Source organism: Diadema setosum, chromosome 7, assembly GCF_964275005.1.
Source record: "Diadema setosum chromosome 7, eeDiaSeto1, whole genome shotgun sequence".
Classification (NCBI taxonomy): domain Eukaryota; kingdom Metazoa; phylum Echinodermata; class Echinoidea; order Diadematoida; family Diadematidae; genus Diadema; species Diadema setosum.
This window is the reverse complement of record NC_092691.1, coordinates 9,271,464-9,290,882: the sequence shown is the minus strand read 5'-3', so window position 1 is coordinate 9,290,882 and position 19,419 is coordinate 9,271,464. Positions and strand designations below refer to the sequence as shown.

General features: G+C 38.8%; 1 protein-coding gene across 1 annotated transcript; it reads left to right on the top strand.

Moving 5' to 3' along the window:
• The first annotated feature begins 498 nt into the window (after window positions 1-498).
• LOC140230345 (splicing factor Cactin-like) lies at window positions 499-18,889 on the top strand. Its single transcript, XM_072310495.1, has 18 exons — window positions 499-667; window positions 2,905-3,114; window positions 3,959-4,082; window positions 4,829-4,894; window positions 5,532-5,612; window positions 6,276-6,347; window positions 7,198-7,260; window positions 7,896-7,950; window positions 8,605-8,696; window positions 9,442-9,595; window positions 10,394-10,537; window positions 11,160-11,269; window positions 12,227-12,477; window positions 13,077-13,266; window positions 13,930-14,085; window positions 14,631-14,714; window positions 15,368-15,481; window positions 16,234-18,889. Exons 1-18 carry the CDS (start codon window positions 555-557, stop codon window positions 16,357-16,359), a joined length of 2,205 nt encoding a protein of 734 aa, XP_072166596.1. The 5' UTR covers window positions 499-554; the 3' UTR covers window positions 16,360-18,889.
• Window positions 18,890-19,419: the final 530 nt, after the last annotated feature.

Genomic DNA, 19,419 nt, shown 5'->3' with positions numbered 1-19,419 from the left:
TTTCTGGTGGCCCCGGGCCACCGGGTCACCGTTAGTGTTGTGGGTTAGGTCAGAAGTTACCAGTGGCGGATCCAGGGAGGACCGCAACCGGCGCACGCCCCCCCCCCCCCCTTTATTATTTTTCTTGTTGAAACAAAAGAAATAAAGAGAAAAAAATGGGGGAGGGGTGCGTGCCTGCCCCCCCCCCCCCTTTGATTTTGTAAACGCGCCCCCTCTTTACGGAATTCCTGGATCCGCCCCTGGTTACGATCACCATCATTACCGAACCGTCCGTGATCAGCATCCAGTAAACCCACATACTGATCAGCTACGACGTCGTCGTGACGAGGCACTACAGCGCTAGCTAGCTCGCCTGCGACCGAAAGAAGCGCACGCAGTACCAAGAGCGCAATATTGTACATGTGTGTGCGCTTATTACAATTTGCCTACGACTACTGTTGTGTTGACGTACTGTACGTACATGTACGTATACGTTCTGTGCACGTACCGTATGTGCTGCAAACGCGGACTTTCCTCAAGAGAACTTGCCTAGCCCGGACCAAGTCTCGCTAATCATGGGGAGAAGTGACAAGAAAAGACGAAGAAGTAGATCTAGATCGAGGTCTACGTCTAGGTCCCGTGAAAGGCAACGAGATCGTGAAAAATATCGCGAGCGGCATAGACAAAGGTTTGTGCATACACATCCTAAATATTCAAAGCCGATTCAGCGTGAACGTATAATGTGTAGTCCCATGTATTTTCATCTATGTTAGTATTCCCGTACACTGTATTTGTACGTGCACATTTGATATTAAATTACTATCGACTATTAGCTGCCGTGATTTTCGCCCAGTTAACGTTATCAAATGTGAATTAGGTCTAGTGGCAGCCGGTAAGTAGAACTAATTCCCTCATTGATTTCAGGCTGAAATACAATTCTCTATCTGACATGCCTGTACCTATTCTGCGACCAGCCCCAACAGTAGCACACGCAGTGTTGGGGCTTCGCATTGTAGCAGACTTGATCATGACAGGCGAAGTGTAGCGCCTAAATATCAACATGAAATCGCAAAAATTCTGTAATATGAAGACTTACAGGTGAAGTTATAATGTTGAAGACTGACTGCGTTCAACTTTTGGTTCTGTCAATATTCCATTTCTGCTCGAATTGATGAGTTAAATACGACTCGGTCGAGAGGAACTTGGGAGAACGACATCTTAGTTATACAGTCAATGGATTTGAAATTTGTGCGCATGCGCTGGCCGTCAATTCATCTGTACAGCTGTAGCTTTATGGCAAGGCCGTATCATACTGTTGTGGCAAACCCTCTCGCTGTATATTGCGTTGCTTATTGGGTGGGTGCGCGCGCGCGCAGGCCTTGACAGAAGGCTAAAAGCATTGCGACTCCGCCTGTACATGAATATTTACGTGCGCAGTGTACTGCATACTGATTTCGAAAATGGTGAATGGGATGGGGAGCTAGGAGTAGGAGATGGACCTGTAAAAAAAAAACGTTTTTTCAAGATCATTGGACCAGTGTGAACAAGAACAAGGTGAACGGATGGTACGAATTAGATAAGAATCTTATGTATACTATAAAAGTAAGTTTTTTTCTAGTGAAATTTGAAACTTACGGAGGCGCGAAAATCTGTGACAGACTGTGTATGTTTTTCAAGCTTACCGATATAGCACTCTATTGACTCAGGACGCTCCCACAGTATAACTGTGTACACGGAGCGTCCCGGGGTTAGCCTGTACCTGGCCTGTCGAGAACGATTTGTTGTTTAAAAATAAAGCTCAATCAAGATAAAATGCACTCTGACCTCTGTAAATTTTACTAAATATAATATTTAATCTGTGCAGTGCAGTGGTGACATTTTATTTGACCAAAAGAGCGGTCTGTATCTGGTCGTCGAGGATATGTTCCGTGGAGACTCGTCTGGCTTCACGGATCCCCTCCGTAAATACAGACCAAAGGCTATCATACTGGCTCCTTTACGGATGCTCTGCCAGCGGAAACGCATAGACCAAACGTGACAATAAACCCAATTTCATACAGCTTTTTTACATTCTAACAAGTTTGACATGACATGACACATTATGCAGCAATATTTGGGGTAACTTTCTCACATTGACTTGTGCAGTCGAAATACAGTAACCAGAGTCTAACGTTAGACATTGTAGGTTGGATTGCAAAAATTTGTATCCATGTCGCAACATCGCCGTTTGCTAGCTGTAAGTCGCCATTTTGAATCTGTTAGCCATAGCCAATCACATGTGAGGTAGGTGTTTTAATAAAATACATTACTGTACGTAGAAATCTACCTCGCATGTGATTGGCTAACACTGCAGATTCATATGTTGAAGAGCTGTTACGACCATATCAACAGGCTGGTAGTTGTGTCTTTTTTCATGAAAATTCTACCAAAATGTTGGATAATTCATTAATCTGGTGAGTGCAATGCATTCTTGAAATGTTGATTTTGCTATACAGGTTTAAATTTGCCAATCTAGGGCTGTGAATTAGACACAATCGAGAAGGGTGAAGTACCTCGCCCAACTCTCAGTAGAGACAGTGGTTAAGAGCTTCCCTACAGTGAGGTATATGACAACCTCCCGTCTGTCTCCGGAGGAGAGCTATAACATAAAAAAAAATTTAAAGACTCCTCCGGACAGACGGATCTTTCTGTCTTTGGTGACATTCGCATTCTTGTGCAATTGTGAAAAAAACAATTTTGATGCAAACCCACTCTCCCCAAGAGCAACAAAACATGAGTCATGACATCATTAACACTGAACAAAGTTGAATTTGGATGTTTGGGATTGGGTACAAGTATAAGTATTAGCTTATTCAGACTATTATAATTGATCATATGTCATGTACTTCAAGAGTTTAATTTTATTTATTTACATTTTTCCTTCAGAAGCTCCTCGCCCCCCAGCAGTGGCAATGAGCGTGATCATCAGAGACACAGCAGAAAGAAGGCAAAACAGAGATCTAGGTCCAGATCTCGAGACAGGAAACACCGCCAGAGCCACAAGCACAAGCACAAGAGAAGGTCTCGCTCCCGATCTCGTTCACCCAAACAACAGGAGGTAGTGAGGCCAAAAACAGATGGTGTGATAGACAAAAAGTAAGTTACTAGACAAGGCCGTAGACCTAGTTCTTTGTTTGATTTAGTTCTTATTTTATTAATTTGTGTTATGTGTGCAGTAGGTGCATAGATCTTTGTAGCATTTGACTTGGAGTCACACAAAAGAAGAACAAAGTTATGGAGAAGAACAATTACAACAGGATGTCTCATCCCCCAAACCTACAAGTGTATGAACTTTTGCAGAAGGGTTGGACTTCTGTGCTTGCCTAGAAGTTGTATCTATAGATAAAATGTTGTGAGTGCATTCATAGTATACATTGCATGAAAAACCCATATCTTGATTAAAAAGTACTAAATAGCCTAAGAAATCAGTAGAGCATGATATATACCTGTATTTTTTCTTTTTAGTTTGTGTGTCTTCAGATCTCTCTTACAATTCTCTATATGTGTGTGTGTAAATGCACTATATGCAGTGAGAGTAGGGTATATGGTATACTGTAATGTACATGTACACCATTTACAAATTGATGTTATCATGACATGTTATTGTGGGTAGAAAGGAAAATTTAAAGCATCAGTGTGACACTATTCTATATGTTTGAAAGAACCTAAGCTAATCGACTACTATTCTCCACTCACTGCTCCAAATCCATACCTACACCATCGGCACCTTCCCACTCTGCACTGCCAATGAATCAAGCATTGCATGAATTGAAATATTGTACTTGTTGTTTAATGGAAATTACCTTTACCGGTAAATCAATGCCATTTAATTCAACCAGAAAATGGGATTGTTACAAAGGTATTGCAAATCCCATCACCATGATTCAACATTTGTCTTTGAATGACTGTCTTCTCGTCATGATTCAAATGTTAATTGCAGAACCCAGAAAGCATTGATCAAGGCTACAGAGACGATGGAGGAGAAACGAGCCAGGAGGCTGGCCAAAAAACAGCTGAAGGACAGAAAAAGGAAAGAACAGATGGGATGGGACGAAGAAATGATGGTATGTTGCATGCATGTGAAAAAGGCTAGGTTTTATGCAGCCAGAATCCAGCCAAACTATTTCACTTAGCATGATGATAGCAAACTGTGAAGATTTTCAGGCCGCGAGGTGTCCATGCCGTTTACTTTGGGTTCACTATTAGCAGGTTCAAATGTGAGGGCCGTACTTCTATGCTTCCAGACTACGTCGTTAGCAGATTTGTGATAGTACATTGGCTTGATAAAGATTCTGCACCCTAGAGTATTCACCCTCCTTTCTTTTTATTCAGGCATGGGACAGTTTTATCATTTTGTTGTTGTTGTTGTGGCTTGTGTTTGTGAGGACACGCAGTGTGTAGTACAGTGTTATAACCCTTTCTTGGTTTCATATTTTCTGCTCAGCATTTTTTTCTTAAATTTGATCCCAACACTTGCCATTGGAATTGCCATTAGCATGCAGATAATTGTTTTGAATTAATCTCTGTGTTTTGTGACTTCTTTGATTGATAACAAATATTGTAAAGTCTGATGTCTTTACTGCGTAGTTAAGATGATATTGTTTATTGATACTCCCTATGATAGAATGGGTTTGAATTCAGTGTTACTTAGTGCCTATATGCTGTAGTTTATAAGGATTTGATAGTTGAAGTTGTTCCTTGATGTAATAAATGAATTTGTTGTCATGGTCCATGACTACAATGGGGCAGTCTTTGAATTAGAGGTTACTGGTAGTTACATGTATATTTGCTTGCTCGTTTTCATTTGCAGGGATATACCAATGAAGACAATCCATTTGGTGACCCAAATCTTCTAGATACATTTGTGTGGCAGAAGGTAAGTCTTCCTCCTGAAATCATAAAACATTCACTCTCAAAGTTTGTAGTTTAGATTTACTGTGCTTTATAGCATGCAAAAGATTGTTTTTAGAGAAGCTCAAACGAGCGCATGATAGGTTTCTTGTTGATAGTCACAGAACTGTTTTACAGGGATTCGCAATTTCAATGACTGTGTTCGAAGATAAGCATTCCATTTTTGTGAACATAGAAGACATAGAATATGATTTGTTAAACCATAGATGAACCACTGTAACAGCATTTTAAGAGAAAGTGTTGAAGTCCTTTTCCTGGTGGCTGATGAAACATTCTGGTATTTTCTCTAAAACAAGTGAACTATGATTTTTCAATTTTTTTAGGTAACAAACCATGCAATAGGCATATTGTAAGACTACTAGTGTGGATTGACTACAGAGGAAAAGGAACTGTAAATAAGAATGTGGCAGATTGTGTGATCGAAGTATATAGGACTTCCTTCTCCAGTTCACATGTGTCACACTTTATATGTTTGTGAAAAAAGAGAAAGCGTGTTAATATGTTCTATGGTCTCCCAAAAGTGTACATGTCATCTTCATGGGTGTGAACCATGTTGGAAACATCAATTAGCAGTGGCGCTCCTCTATTTAATCTTTTTGCAGAAAAATGAAAAGTTGGGCATTGGTGACGTGGACCCGGACAGTATGAAGAGAATGGTGAAGCGAAAACAAATTGAGAATCGGGTAAGTTTTGGTTTGTGATTGCCAGTAGGATTTGTTCCAGACTCCTTTAGTTGAGATGGTTGTAGGATCATGAGTAGTAGGAGACATTAAGTCATTGGTCCGGAAACATACCGGTACATACATAATTCATACATACATAATGGATAAAATGGTTGAGAAACATCTTCAGGGATAAACATTGTCTGCTGTTATATTCATAACATATGTCTTAATAATGTATCACCTTTTACAATGGTATCCCTGTCACTCAAAACTCCGCATGTATCATCCCACTAAAAATAGAAGTGGGTTATCAAATCAGTTGTGAAAAAATGAAGTCGCAACGATTGTGGCAATACTAAACATATAAAACAGCTCTTATTTCATAATGCGTTAGATAAATGCAATATTGTAATTGCATTTTTTTTTTCTTTTTTAATTCTTTTGAGTCTAGAGTTTTAATCTCATTCTGCAGTGCTGATTTACAATTGTTGGTCCACCTGTAAATGCCTGTGAAATCTTAAACTTGAGCATTCTTACAGGAATCAATCTAATGCATCACTATGTTCAGATGTTTCTAGATACTTTGAGTGACTCTTTGCTTGGCATTCTTTCACTAGTACTTTAAAGATGTTGTAATTCAGCCTACTTATGGTTTCTTTCAAATATTTTGTTCACCCACAGTTGGAACTTCAAAAGGTGAAACAGCGTAGAATTGAAAGAGAGAAGGAGAGAGAGCAGAGGGACAAAGAATTGGTAAGCCTTGCATAAAAATTAGTTCATCTTGACCTGAGTAAATTTGGTATATTTAGATATCTCAGTCTGCCCATGATATGCTTCACTTTAGTTTTTTTTTTTTTTGTTGCACTTTGTTATGAATCTGTATGGTTATGTCAAACTTGTCCTTGCCACCTTGCTTTCTCCTTTGAGATTTTAAATGTGAAAGAGTTTTACATATTTATGAATGCACTGATTTAATGTTCTGATGAGGCTGAGAGCAAATCAGTGTAGTGCATCCATTTGCCCATTGACTGTATGACCAGTGGAAGCATATTGACAGTCTGTTATTATAATGAAATTTTCTTCATTCGACTGAAAATTGTGAAATATTCTGTAAATGCTCAAAGGTCCTATGGAGTTATATATAAAAGAAATAACATTATACAGGGAAACTGCTCCAATTGATTTTCAGTGGATAGTAGTGCATGGAATTTAAATCTGCACATTCTGAAGGATTTAATGAACTAGTCCTAACTCACCAATACAGGTGTGCTTGCTTGAGACTGCTGCATTCTGTAATTCTCCAGTGCAGATTTGGAAACATGGGATAACATATTATGAACACAATGTTTTGTAGTTTATAGAATATCTCTCTTTATTTCCTCAATCATTATATGCTCTGTGTCCAAACAAGCCATTTTGATATACATCTCACCTTCATGTATGTGCTATTTAGAGAAAATCTTCCTATTAGAAACAGGAAATAAATGAGGGACATGGATGGAATTGGTTGGACAGAAAACTGTACTTAGATTATACTTGACGAAAAAGTTTGAGGATGCATTCACTCATCAAATTGTGATTAAATTTGTGTATTGTTCTGCAGGAGGAGCTACAAAGGGCCAGGGAAGCGGAATATTTCAAGGAATGGGAGCGACAAGAGGACACTGTACGTATTTCCTTATTCTTTTATTTCAGACTAAACACTAATGATACGAGGATGACAAGCTCTATAGTAGCAATTTCATGGTGTAACCTTCACCTACCCTCATGTCATCGACTGTATTAACTATCAATGTTATTACATTTGCATGACAGTCATTGTTTTTCAGCACTCTTTGCAAATGCCTTTCCAAGGTATAATTGCCCTGTTTCTTGAGCTATTATTCGTAAATACACACTATTCAAGGAGCCCTTGCCAAACATGCAAGCTTGATGGTTCTTATCTTTCAATAATGTCAGTAGTTTTCTATTTCCTTTGAAAATATTCTTTGTAACCGTGCTCTAGACATGCAAATATTAAAACAATGCTTTCTGATGTTCTATTACTACAAACAGGATTTTAAAAATGAATAGCAATCCTTGTCATTTTTAGAATGAAGAAAAGAAGACCTTATACGACACCTTGTTCAAAGTGAACACAATTTCTTCAAACAAAATAAAACCAGGATGATCATTTTCAGATGTTTCAAAGTAGAAAAATGTATGTAAAAATGCACCAGAAGAAGAAGAAGAAGAAGCAGAATTGTAGTTGATTTATGTTGTTACTCCTTATTTTTGTTTGATCTTATATTAATTTTGCAGTTTCACATAAATCAAGCCAAACTGAGGTCAAAAGTGAGAATCAAAGATGGACGAGGTGAGCATGATGCAAAGTACTCTTTATGCATGCACACTTACATTGCTATGATTGCACATGATTTTTTGTTTTCAAGATTTTTTCAAGTCCTTAGGACTGGCTGTTTTCTGTCATTGTATCAAAATTTTGTTTTAACGGAAGGGAAGTTTGCACCACGGCTTTAATGGTAATAATTTTGGGACCTTAATTTTTGCTTCGTTGTAATGAAGTTTTGTTCCTTTCATGTTCATTGTATATTACCATATATTTAGCATTTTTAAAGATTATTATTATTTTTTAGGCTACAAGTAGACTCGTAACACAAAGTTATGGTAAGATGTGCAAACAATAGCAATTACTCAAATAAGTATCATGCAAGATTCCTGCAATAGACCAGGAAGCAAATTATACATCAAACTTTTGTTAATAGATTTGGCAAATAAAATGGCAGGTTCAAAGTAGATTCAGATAAATGGTCATCAAAAATATCAAGTTTAGAGGAAAAATATGGCAACAATGATAATAACATATGTGTTAATGTAAGAGATTAAGCAAAATAGTCAATGGAAGAAAGTTACAATGAAAGGAAAGAAGGCAGAACTGACAAATAACAAAGAAGCAAAAAAGCTGTCTTAAATGCTAATTCTTTGCTCATCACACCTCTCCTATGTCTAGCCAAACCTATTGATCTGCTGGGTCAGTACATCAGCGCTGAAGACGATGAGGATATATCACTGGAGATGCAAGAGCCATACAATGTCCTCAAGGTTTGTGACGGGCTTTCTTCCTCCTATTCTCTTCCTTGGGTCTGTTTCATGAAAGTCTTATGAGAGACTTTTTGCTCATAAGACACACTATGAGAGGCTTCATGAAATGGATGTTGAAAATCTCATATAGCTACATACGAGCGACTTTGGTCATTCTGCGATTTATGTAAGACTTTTATGTGATGACTTGATGAAACGAATCCCTTGTCTCCATTATTCTCATCCTTCATCTTCTCTTCTTCATATTTCTTTTCCTCTTTAGTTTCTGTCTCCTTCTCCTCCTCCTCCTTTATCTTCTTCTTCATAGCTTTTTCCTGCTTCTTCTTCTCTTTGTTCATTTCATGCATGTTCCCAAATTATCATGGTAAATATATATAATTATGTCAGCAAGGTAGTGTAGACTTATAGACCTGAATTTTCGAAGGTAGTTTAAACTTAGACCATGGTACAAATTTAAACTATGGTCTAAACTGAGTGTGAAGTAGGCGTACCTTCACATGAGCAAATCAACGCGCGTATGTTACTGAACATCTGTCGGTGTACGCAATCTGTCAATCGTATTTGCGCAGAAGAAATTTGCGTAGACCATGGTTTAGATTTAAATCACCTTTGTGAATTTGGGCCATAAAGTTGATTTCTATATTTTCAAGCATTAGTAATATTCAGTTGTTGTTGTTGTTGTCTTTGAAACTTGTGCAAGTTAAACTTGTTTCTTTTGTCAACTTGTTTTGTTTTGTTTTTGTAGGGACTGACAATAACTGACCTTGAGGATTTGCTGGAGGACATTAAAGTGTATGTGGAGTTGGAGGAGGGAAAAAACTTAGAGTTTTGGAAGGACATCACAGTGATTGCTGAAGATGAGCTTACAAAGCTGAAGAAGATCACACCAGAGGGGCAAGGTAAGTTGACTGTCATTCCTTTTCTTGCTGTCTTTAACTTCTCGGGACCACCACCTCAAAGTTCTGTAGGCATTATGTTTGTACTACATGTTAATACAGTAATGACAGAGTTTAATTGAAAACAGATAGTAGCCTGGATTAGCCCCCAAAGAAAATGGTAATATGAAGGTTCAATGAAATTTGCTCCTGTGACAATTGTTCCCATGAAATATCTGTGCGCTAAGGCAATCATAAAACCTACCCACAGACATAACCCTCACACTAATCGTAATCCTCACATCAAAATAAACCTAAAACCCTGTCACAACCCTAATCCTAAGTCCTTGGAGAAAATAAAACTGGAGCAATTGTCGCAGGAGCAAATGTTGTGTCACCAATATGAAAAGTGACAACAGAAGATGAAGAGCATAGAAGATGTATCGCCTGCGTATGTGACAGTGATATTTGAATTATGATTTTGTTTTGCATAACTGCTATTAGGAAACAATGAATATCTCTATGCAAGCAACGTACAGGACCGATGGCTTTATGTCCTCTCCTAAGGACTAGAAAAGAAGGATAACTTGCTTTGCCCACAGTCACAAATGCTGCTGCCAGGGGACTTGAACCAGGGACCTCGTGATTGATTACCTGTGGTCTTGTCCACTGAGCCATGGCAGCTCCTTATGATCATATGCTGTATACATTTTTATTGTCATATTTTATGATTTCATTTCTGCTGTCATCTTTGCTGTCTAGATCATTATTTGATTTACTGCATCATTATTTTCATTTTGTACTGGATGTGTGACTCCGTAGAAGCCATTGACAGACGTGAAGGCATCAATACTTCGGTCAGCTCAGAGGTTGCGGATGTCTTCAAGAACAAGACCCATGGTCAGCTGCTGGCACTGAAGGCTCAGATAGTCGCCAGGATACAGAGTGGCAATGCCTTAGATATAGGTACACACAATTATCAGCAAGGGTGAAATGCTATTTTAAGTTTGAAGCATAGGAATGTTTGACTTTGTATAGTGATGTCTTGTAGCAGGGCAGTGTCATTTTTGGGCTTTTCTACTGTTTTCAATTTTATGTGAAGATAGAATAGATATTCGTATGCTGTTTTTAAGGCTGATGTAACTGGTATTAATTCCAATTTGTATGTTCAGTCCAAAGGTGTGATATGATAGAAACGGGATGGAAAGAACAGCAAATTCATACAATGGAATGAAGAGTTGTAAGAGAAGTAAATAAGAGAAAGCAAACATTTTGAGAGATTTTGATTAATGTAAAACCAGAAATTTTTTGCATGCATGAAACTTTCACGAACTTCGTGAGGACGCAAAATTTGCAAAAGTAAGATGCATGCAAAAGGTTTTGTGTGCACAGGGTAGTGAGTGCCAGTGACAATTTATGAAAGTTTTGTGTCACGAAAAATACTGTTGGCTCCAATTCCTGAAAGTTTCTTGCTGCGAATGTTTCTGGTTTTTACAGTAAATACCGGGTAGCCATCCTCCAGGTGAATTCTGTATCTATAGACATGTTTTGGGAGGAGTTTTAATGTAGTCTGCTGTTCATCCTACAGGTTACTGGGAGTCACTCCAACAACAGTTGGATGCTCACATGGCCCGGGCCAGGCTGAGGGAACTACATCAGGAGAAGCTGAGGAGCAAGCTGGCTGCTCTTCGCCAACAGGTGAGGTATCGTACGGACACACTGACACACACACACACACACAGGCACTGACACACACACACACACACAGGCACAGACACAGACACAGGCTACAGATGCAAGTATAGACACAGACACAGACTACAGATGCAGACACAGACACAGACACAGACACTGACTACAGACACAGACACTGACTACAGATGCAGACACAGGCACAGACTACAGATGCAGACACAGGCACAGACACTGACTACAGATGCAGACACAGACACTGACTACAGATGCAGACACAGACACAGACACTGACTACAGATGCAGACACAGACACAGACACAGATGCAGGCACAGGCACAGACACACATGCACACCTACATGCACATGGAGACAAGAATTCACAATGCATTTGTCGTGAGACTGAAATCCATGACCTGGCTGAATCTGTAGCTTGAGAGTTTGCAGAAAGCCCCCATCCTGAACAGCCTACCCCAAGTGGTAGTAAAGTCACCATCTCATTTTCAAATGAAAGAACAAAACAAAGACAAACCAACCAACAAACAAAGGCATCAGTGCTGCCAGATAGTCCAGGGGTACTGTTCACCATGTTTTTATCTAACAAAGCTGGATATACCCTTTCATATCTTGTGACTTTTATTTAGAACTCATGATAGCTAACCACAAATGTGCAAGTACACTCTCGAAATGTTTCTGCACAGCACATGAGAAAGAAGGAGACACAGGAAAGATATGTCATAAACATTTCATAATAATTTCTCCATGAATGAACACCGTGTGTGATCACAGAGACTGAAACTAAAAATAGTGTACAGATATGGATTGCTTTCCAGTGCATTGCCGATATTGTTGCCCTGAGTGATCTCAACTCTGTGTTGTGACCTGAAGAGCTTGCTCCGAGACTCAGACTAGTCTTCAGCGAGTTGAACATCTTGTGATATTTTCTTCCATTTTCCATGGCAGCAAGGGGTGGAGGCCCAGCCCCTGTTCCCCTCCGCTGGGGCGACATCATCAGAGTGGGACCCCTCCACTCAGCTGACAAATCCGGCGTCGGCAGAGGGCGCGGAGATAGAGCTACCGGATGATGACGACGACGACGAAGGGCCATCACAGAGGACAGAAGAAGGTCAAAGTTTGCAGGAAGCGGTAGAGGGCGCCGTTGGTGGTGGAGAGGAAGGAGGGGCTGCAGGAGGGGCTGCTGCCAAAGAAGAGGAGTAAGAATCGTTGATGCATTTATGTTGGCCTCTGACTGATCTGAGCTATGTGTTGCTCTTTCTCCTATATCACCTGTCTCATGTCATCTGTGGCTGGCCTCGCTGGGAAATGAGAATCCCTGTAACAAATTATCTATATAGCTTTGTTACTGACCTCTTTTTAAGTACACACACAACCGAAAAATCTTGGCTGAAATTGACTGTTACCCATGAGCTTAAGCTTTGATGCACATATTCATTCACCTGTGCTGTTCATGTTTTTTAATGTACCTCGGTGGGCAGCGAATGAATTGGGCCACCCATGAAACACCATGTTACCTTAAAATCGTATGGCCGATCAATGTCTGTCAACTCTTTACTGTTTGTGCGAATGGTGATGGTACCTCATAGGGGGCCCCCAGGGTGGGGTCCAAATACCCAAACTTTGGAGGATGTTACCTAAGATGCCTGCAGCAATCCCAAAATCTCAAGATTTTTGATATACTGTGCCCCAGGCAGAGTGCCAAGAACGCAAAGTGTGCCACTTCTGTGAGCACTAGACTTACTGGGTCTCATGTTAATAATTATTACCATCTTCTATCCCATAAATATGAATTCAGACCAGAGTCGATATTGACGGAGGAGGACCTGGCGGAGGAGAGCTACATGGAGTACTACCAGGGTGGCTACAGCCCACGGCTCCTGGAGCAGAAGGATCTCTCCATCGAGGTCTTCGTCCAGGATCCCGAGGAAGACAGACTCAAGCTGGAGCAGGCTCGCAAGCTCCTCATCAGCACAGGGACAGCAGAGGTGAGCAGAGAGGTGTTATGGACACAGGAAAATGGAACAAGAAAATGAAGAAAATAAAAGCAGCGATATGGCAAAAGTATATAAGTTCATAGTGATACTGTCAGATAATGTTATTGGAGTGTGTATCCTTGTAGCGACTTGTGCTGACTAGAACACACACACAAGGGTACTGCACAACCATTTTTTTTCAGCTTTTTTCATTTACTTTAGGTTCATGAATTATAGTGCCGTAAGAAACTCTTTTTGTACATTGCCTAACTTTTTAGAAAGTATTGCCCAGCATTTTGATATGAGAGAGGAATGTTACCATGAATATGAAGATTTGATCATGTCAGGCAACAGCCAAGAATACACAGTTAAGTTTCAAAAATTAGTAATAACTTCTGAACACCACCAAACCAAATGGGTGTATATGCAACTGGTACCCAATGATGGGAAAACATTGTTTGATCGAAGGTTTTGAAACATTTCAGATCATTTGATATAGAAAGCTTTTGCCTTTCATAAGATAACTTGACTGTGACATGTCATAGACATGACATAAACATAGTTTCCATTTAATGAGAATGTGAGATAAAAGGCAAAGCTTTTCGTTGGTTAATCTCTAGTGACATAATTAAGCTGTCAACTTTTGTTAATCCGATAACTTGTGTCATTTTGCAGACGGATGCTGAGACCGAGTTCATCAAGAAGGCAAAGGAAGACATGGGGAAGGATGAGGCATCCTTTGCTGTGGAGGTCACCACTGAACAGAAGCCATACATGTGGGCCGACAAGTACCGCCCTCGCAAGCCGCGATTCTTCAATCGCGTTCACACTGTGAGTGCTTCTATTTCTTTCTTCTCTCTGTGTCTTATGTAGGTTACAATAATGTTACGTGCAAGCGAAATACAGTTGAACCTCATTTTAAAGAGGCTGTATGTAAAAGAGCCCCCCTATAATAAGGTGATTTTGCAGGTCTCAACTCTTTATTATTTCTTTATATATTTTATTTGTATTACCTGATATAGTGAGGAACCGGATATACCAAGGTAATTGTCATGATTTTTGAGGTCCTCCTTATTACAGGGTTCCCTCTTCTCTTTTTCATTTTGTTGAAATCCTGGTTGTATCACACATTATTAGAATGTTTTGTTTTGTGATCTTTTTTATATTCTTTTGTCTTAGTTGTTGCTCCCACCACATCAGAGGAGACAATACAGAAATTATAGGAAGTCAACTATTCCTGGAGCTCTTGTTTTTTTGCAGAAGGAACTTGGAGGAGATGGAAAGAGACATCTACTCACTTCAGTGTAACAAGAAATATTTTACAATTGAAATGGCAATCTTTTACTCTGATTTCATATTGTCTTTTCCTTTGACAGGGTTTTGAGTGGAATAAGTACAACCAGACTCACTACGACATGGATAACCCTCCACCAAAGATTGTTCAGGGCTACAAGTTCAATGTGAGTACTCTTCCATCTTGGGCCTTGTGGCTTTAAATTGACTGCATAATTTTTCTCACATCAGATTGATTGGAAGTCGTCCTATGCTGTCCTGTCAGGCATGAGTGATGTAAATATTTTTGTCTCAGTATGTGACACCAAAGACCAGGCACAACTTGTACAAATGTTGAAGTTAAAGTAAACTTTACCCCAGGATTGATATGTTAAACGTGTGCTACATGTTTTGCTATCGTGTAAAGTAGAAACTTGTGAAAGTCACAAAAAAGGATTTTCTTGCAGTCCCAGTGGATATGTCATAGACGAAGTTGACTGTAATGAATTCTGGTGACCATTCATCATGAGATAAGTTATCGTACAAACTTGAATAGATTATAAGAACATTGTAAGGACAACACTTATATAGTATCCACATTCATTTTTTTCTCCTGTTGTGCATTGTAAGATCTCATATTTCAGAAAGGGTTGCTTTTAATTTCAGGAATTGACCTGGGTTTCATTATAGAAGCAACTAACATTAGACTTAGATGAAATAACAATATTTGACTGTTACAGATATCATCGGTACCGACATCATGTTATTATTCATGTGTATTGTCCATTCACTTCAGTGTCTATGGAATGCTAATGACATGAAATGTTGAATATCTGTACAGATTTTCTTTCCTGATCTGATTGACAAGAGGAAAACACCGGAGTACATTCTCACACCGTGCCCAGACAATCCAGACTTTGGCATTCTGAAGTTCCATGCAGGCCCACCATATGAGGTATGATGAATGATACAGTGATCACCACAGATGTATTGCCACTTTCAGCTTTGAATGTTAGATCTTCCTGCATTTGTAAATGCGGGTACATGTATATTTGAATGTGTTAGCAGCTGCATATGCACATTCTCTAATGATTTATCATCTCATGTTCGTGGAAATATTACTAGCAACTGTTGACATGGAACATAGATTGTGCTTTCCCTCATCAGTGTATTATTACACAAAAATTCTGACATATCTCATGTATGCAGTGACCAGGACATCATTGCAATCACAAAAGGAACATCCTTTGTTTAATCTGTTATGTATGAAAATATTTTACAATGCATTACTGGTCGAGGAATGTCTATGACTGTGATTATCATACTTTAATATGTTGCTGTCACTAATTCCATATACTAAATGCAAGCTGAGCTACTCAAGTATGGTTACCTTATTATGGATTCATATGTGTGGCACATAGGCTGAAGTCATGGAACAGTTTTTCTGAAATTTTGGATTATCGTCAAAGTACAAATGTGTTTCGCAGCTTCCTCTTCAGTCTGCTATCAATAGTTCCATCTTGGAGAAAGAAATACAAGAATAATCTAGTTTCATATGCAGTAAATGCTTAAGGTAATTCATGTTTTCCAGTCTACCTGGTGGTAAACTTCAAATGAGAATTTATGTATTAACAGTGAATTGTACAAGTCCCAAAGACATAATGCTTAATAAAACTCTTTATTCGATTGCACTTTCCTCCGATTCAGGACATCGCCTTTAAGATCGTCAACAGAGAATGGGAATACTCCCATCGCCATGGTTTCCGCTGCCAGTTCACCAATAGCATCTTCCAGCTCTGGTTCCGCTTCAAGAGATACCGCTACAGGCGATGAGGTCAGGATACTGCTCCGTCTGTGTGGACTGAATATCATCCAAAGTGGTACTCTGGGCAGGCTGATGGTCTGTTTGCTATCGGTCACCAGATGAATAGACTGGTGTCATTTCTTCCAGCAATTTGTCCCCAGCTCTTACCTGCATTTCTGCTTCAAGAGGTGCCATAAAGAAACTATGACCTTGCAACATGTGGCATTCTGCCAGGGTTTCCTTCTGTTCATGGCATTGTTTCTACGAAGACTTTGTCTGAAGTGTTTACATTATCCAGTTCATCTTCAGGAAGTGATGCTGTGTACTGGTCAATGTGACAGGGATAATAACCTTGCCAGTTCAACACACTTTTGTGTTAACTGATATCTATTGATGTCAGGTCTGTTAAGTTTTGTGCCTATCTTATCAGTTGTAACTCCAAAATTAATGAATTTATTCTCGAGATATCATTGAGATTTACAGTCTTTATGATTTTTTGCATTATGCTAATTGAGATTTTTATTTTTTATTTTCATTTTTTTTTTTTTTTGGTACCATCTGGCACCAATGCCAGGAAAATCTAACCAACATTGCATACGTGGACTGCAAAATCCAATACAGGGGAAGTGGAGTGTAATCCATATCATGTGATTAGAGGGTTTACTAAAATATGTCCTGTAATAAGGTGTATCTGATGCCCCTGAAGTAAGAAAAAACACAACTTCTTAAACCCCATATTGTAACCTTTCCTTGTTTTGGAGCATCATTTATTCCAAGCTTGTAACCACCAAGCCCACCAAACTACATGTACCATACATGTACCTCTTTACTTCCAAGAAGTTGGGATGAATCACACACAAGTTGTGTAGGTAGCAAAATTAGCATGTATACTCATATCAACAGTTTTCTTGGGCTTGTAGTATCCGGACAATGAGCATCGGTTCTTGAACAAGCTATTACTCAATCTATGTCTGATAGAAACTTATCAGACCAATCAGCATCATAAACACTACACAGTAAATATGTTGACAGTGCAATCTAAATATAAACCATCTTATTTTGTAGGACAGTGTACAGTGTATGTCATTGTGACATTCCAGCCTATATGTATGTAACTTGGCAATGACTGTAGAGCTCATAACATATTTTCCCATGTATGAATATTCATGTGTGTTACACCTTTGAACTGTTCCTGTGTTGGGCATAGCAAAGAGAATTGCTGGTTTTCAACATCATAATGTCTCTTCCTACCAGGTATTCCATGTACCTCATGTAAGTTAGGTTCCATGTAAAGCCCAACCTACACTCTCATTCAATTTTAACCCACACTGCCGGCCAAACTTTCAGGCCCGAATTCATGAAGGTGGTACAATTGAAACCAAACCATGGAGTATGCATATTTCTTCTGCGTGAATATGATTAACAGATTGTGTATGCCAACAGATGTCCAGTAGCAAATGCACATTGATATGCGCATGTCAAAGGTATGCCTAGTTCATGCTAATTCTATACCATGGTACACATTTTGTACCATGGTTTATTAGTTTAAACCATCTTTGTGAATTCGGGCTATAAGAGCTCCAAGCCTCACTGTTCATGATGAATTCACTCAAAATGTATTTAGACTATGTGGTGAAAGGCAATTTCAGTGTGCTTTTGAAAAATATGGTCGCGTTGTAAAAAAAAAAAAGAAGAAGAAAAAGCCCATTGCAGATTATACAGATAAGGCTGCAAGTACATGAATTATTGGGAGGGGGTGGGGAAGTATTCTCACAACATTTATATACATACAATTGAACTTGGCATTGGAACAACACATTATATTTCAAAACAAGGTTGTTCATCAAATAATGTATCGTAAATTGAGAAATGTTTGTGATTTGGAGCCGACAGCCTTTTTTGCAGCATTTTTTGCGAATTGCCTCTGGCATTCAGTGCATAGAGCGTAGACGAACTTTCACATGCATTTTAATATTACGAATCTTGGCTCTCATATAGTTCACGAAAATAAAATGCATGCAAACATTTCTGGTTTTACAGTTTTTTTGTGTATCTTTTGTGGAAATTGGAGCTTGCATTTATATTCACATGTGAAAAATGAATGTGTATCCTCACATTTCAGAATAGGTCTGGGCACCTCTAGGCAGTTGCTACAATCTACCTTGTACATCCACGAAAAATCTGAATGAACACTGTGAAACTGCAGGATATAAAGGCTACAATTGAAGGGGTCGGTGCAATATAGTGCTAACCCACACAATAGTCATTTTGAGATAATCGCTGTTGAATGTTTGAAAAGTCCATACATTGTACATTAATAAAACATGAATGCATGCATTTTTTACCATCTTATAGGTTGAATTCAAATATATTTTCACAGAGGTTAGAGTGAAGGCTAAGGATTATGAAAATGCATGTAACTCAATTTTGACAAAAGCGTGGGTTAGCACTATATTGCACCGACCCCTTCAATTGTACTACATGTTGCCTTTTAACATGTAAAATATATGTGAATATTGAAATTTTGTTAATAAAATGAAAACATGGGTATGTTCTGTATTTACATTTCTCCCATTTCATTTCATTTTGTATTGCCAGAGAGACATCAACTGTGTTTGCAGTTTGGGTTTCCTTGTTTTGTTTTTTAATAGACAAGTCAGTCATGTACGCATGGTTGTATAAGCCTACACAATGTGCAGAGGCATTGAGTCTCTAATATTATTTAAAGGGATGGTATAGTTTTGGTTAAGATGGGGATTCAGATTTTGGCTCTTTGTGAAATAATTAGAAATGACTTTTGAAATGTTACAGAGCATACAATTCTAAGAGGAATTCAAAGTTTATTTGATGGAAATTGTTTTGAAAAACAAAGTAAAACAAAGTGGTCCATCCCACCTACATGTATTATTAAAACTGCTATGTTTTTAGATATCTCGGCCATTTCAAAACCAATTTTCATCAAATAGACTGAATTCCTCTCAGAATTGTAAGCCCTTTAACATTTTGTTAGTGGTTTATACATGTAATTATCTCACAAAAAAGTTGTAAACCTGAAGCCCCATCTCAACAAAAACTATACCTCCCTTTAA

What these genes read in the sequence shown, in the direction of transcription:
- LOC140230345 (XM_072310495.1), top strand. Translation starts at nt 555, where the DNA reads ATGGGGAGAAGTGACAAGAAAAGACGAAGAAGTAGATCTAGATCGAGG. An exon ending in TGGCAATGCCTTAGATATAG is followed by an intron (nt 10,538 to 11,159) that starts GTACACACAATT and finishes TTCATCCTACAG; the next exon opens with GTTACTGGGAGTCACTCCAA. An exon ending in GCTGCTGCCAAAGAAGAGGA is followed by an intron (nt 12,478 to 13,076) that starts GTAAGAATCGTT and finishes ATATGAATTCAG; the next exon opens with ACCAGAGTCGATATTGACGG.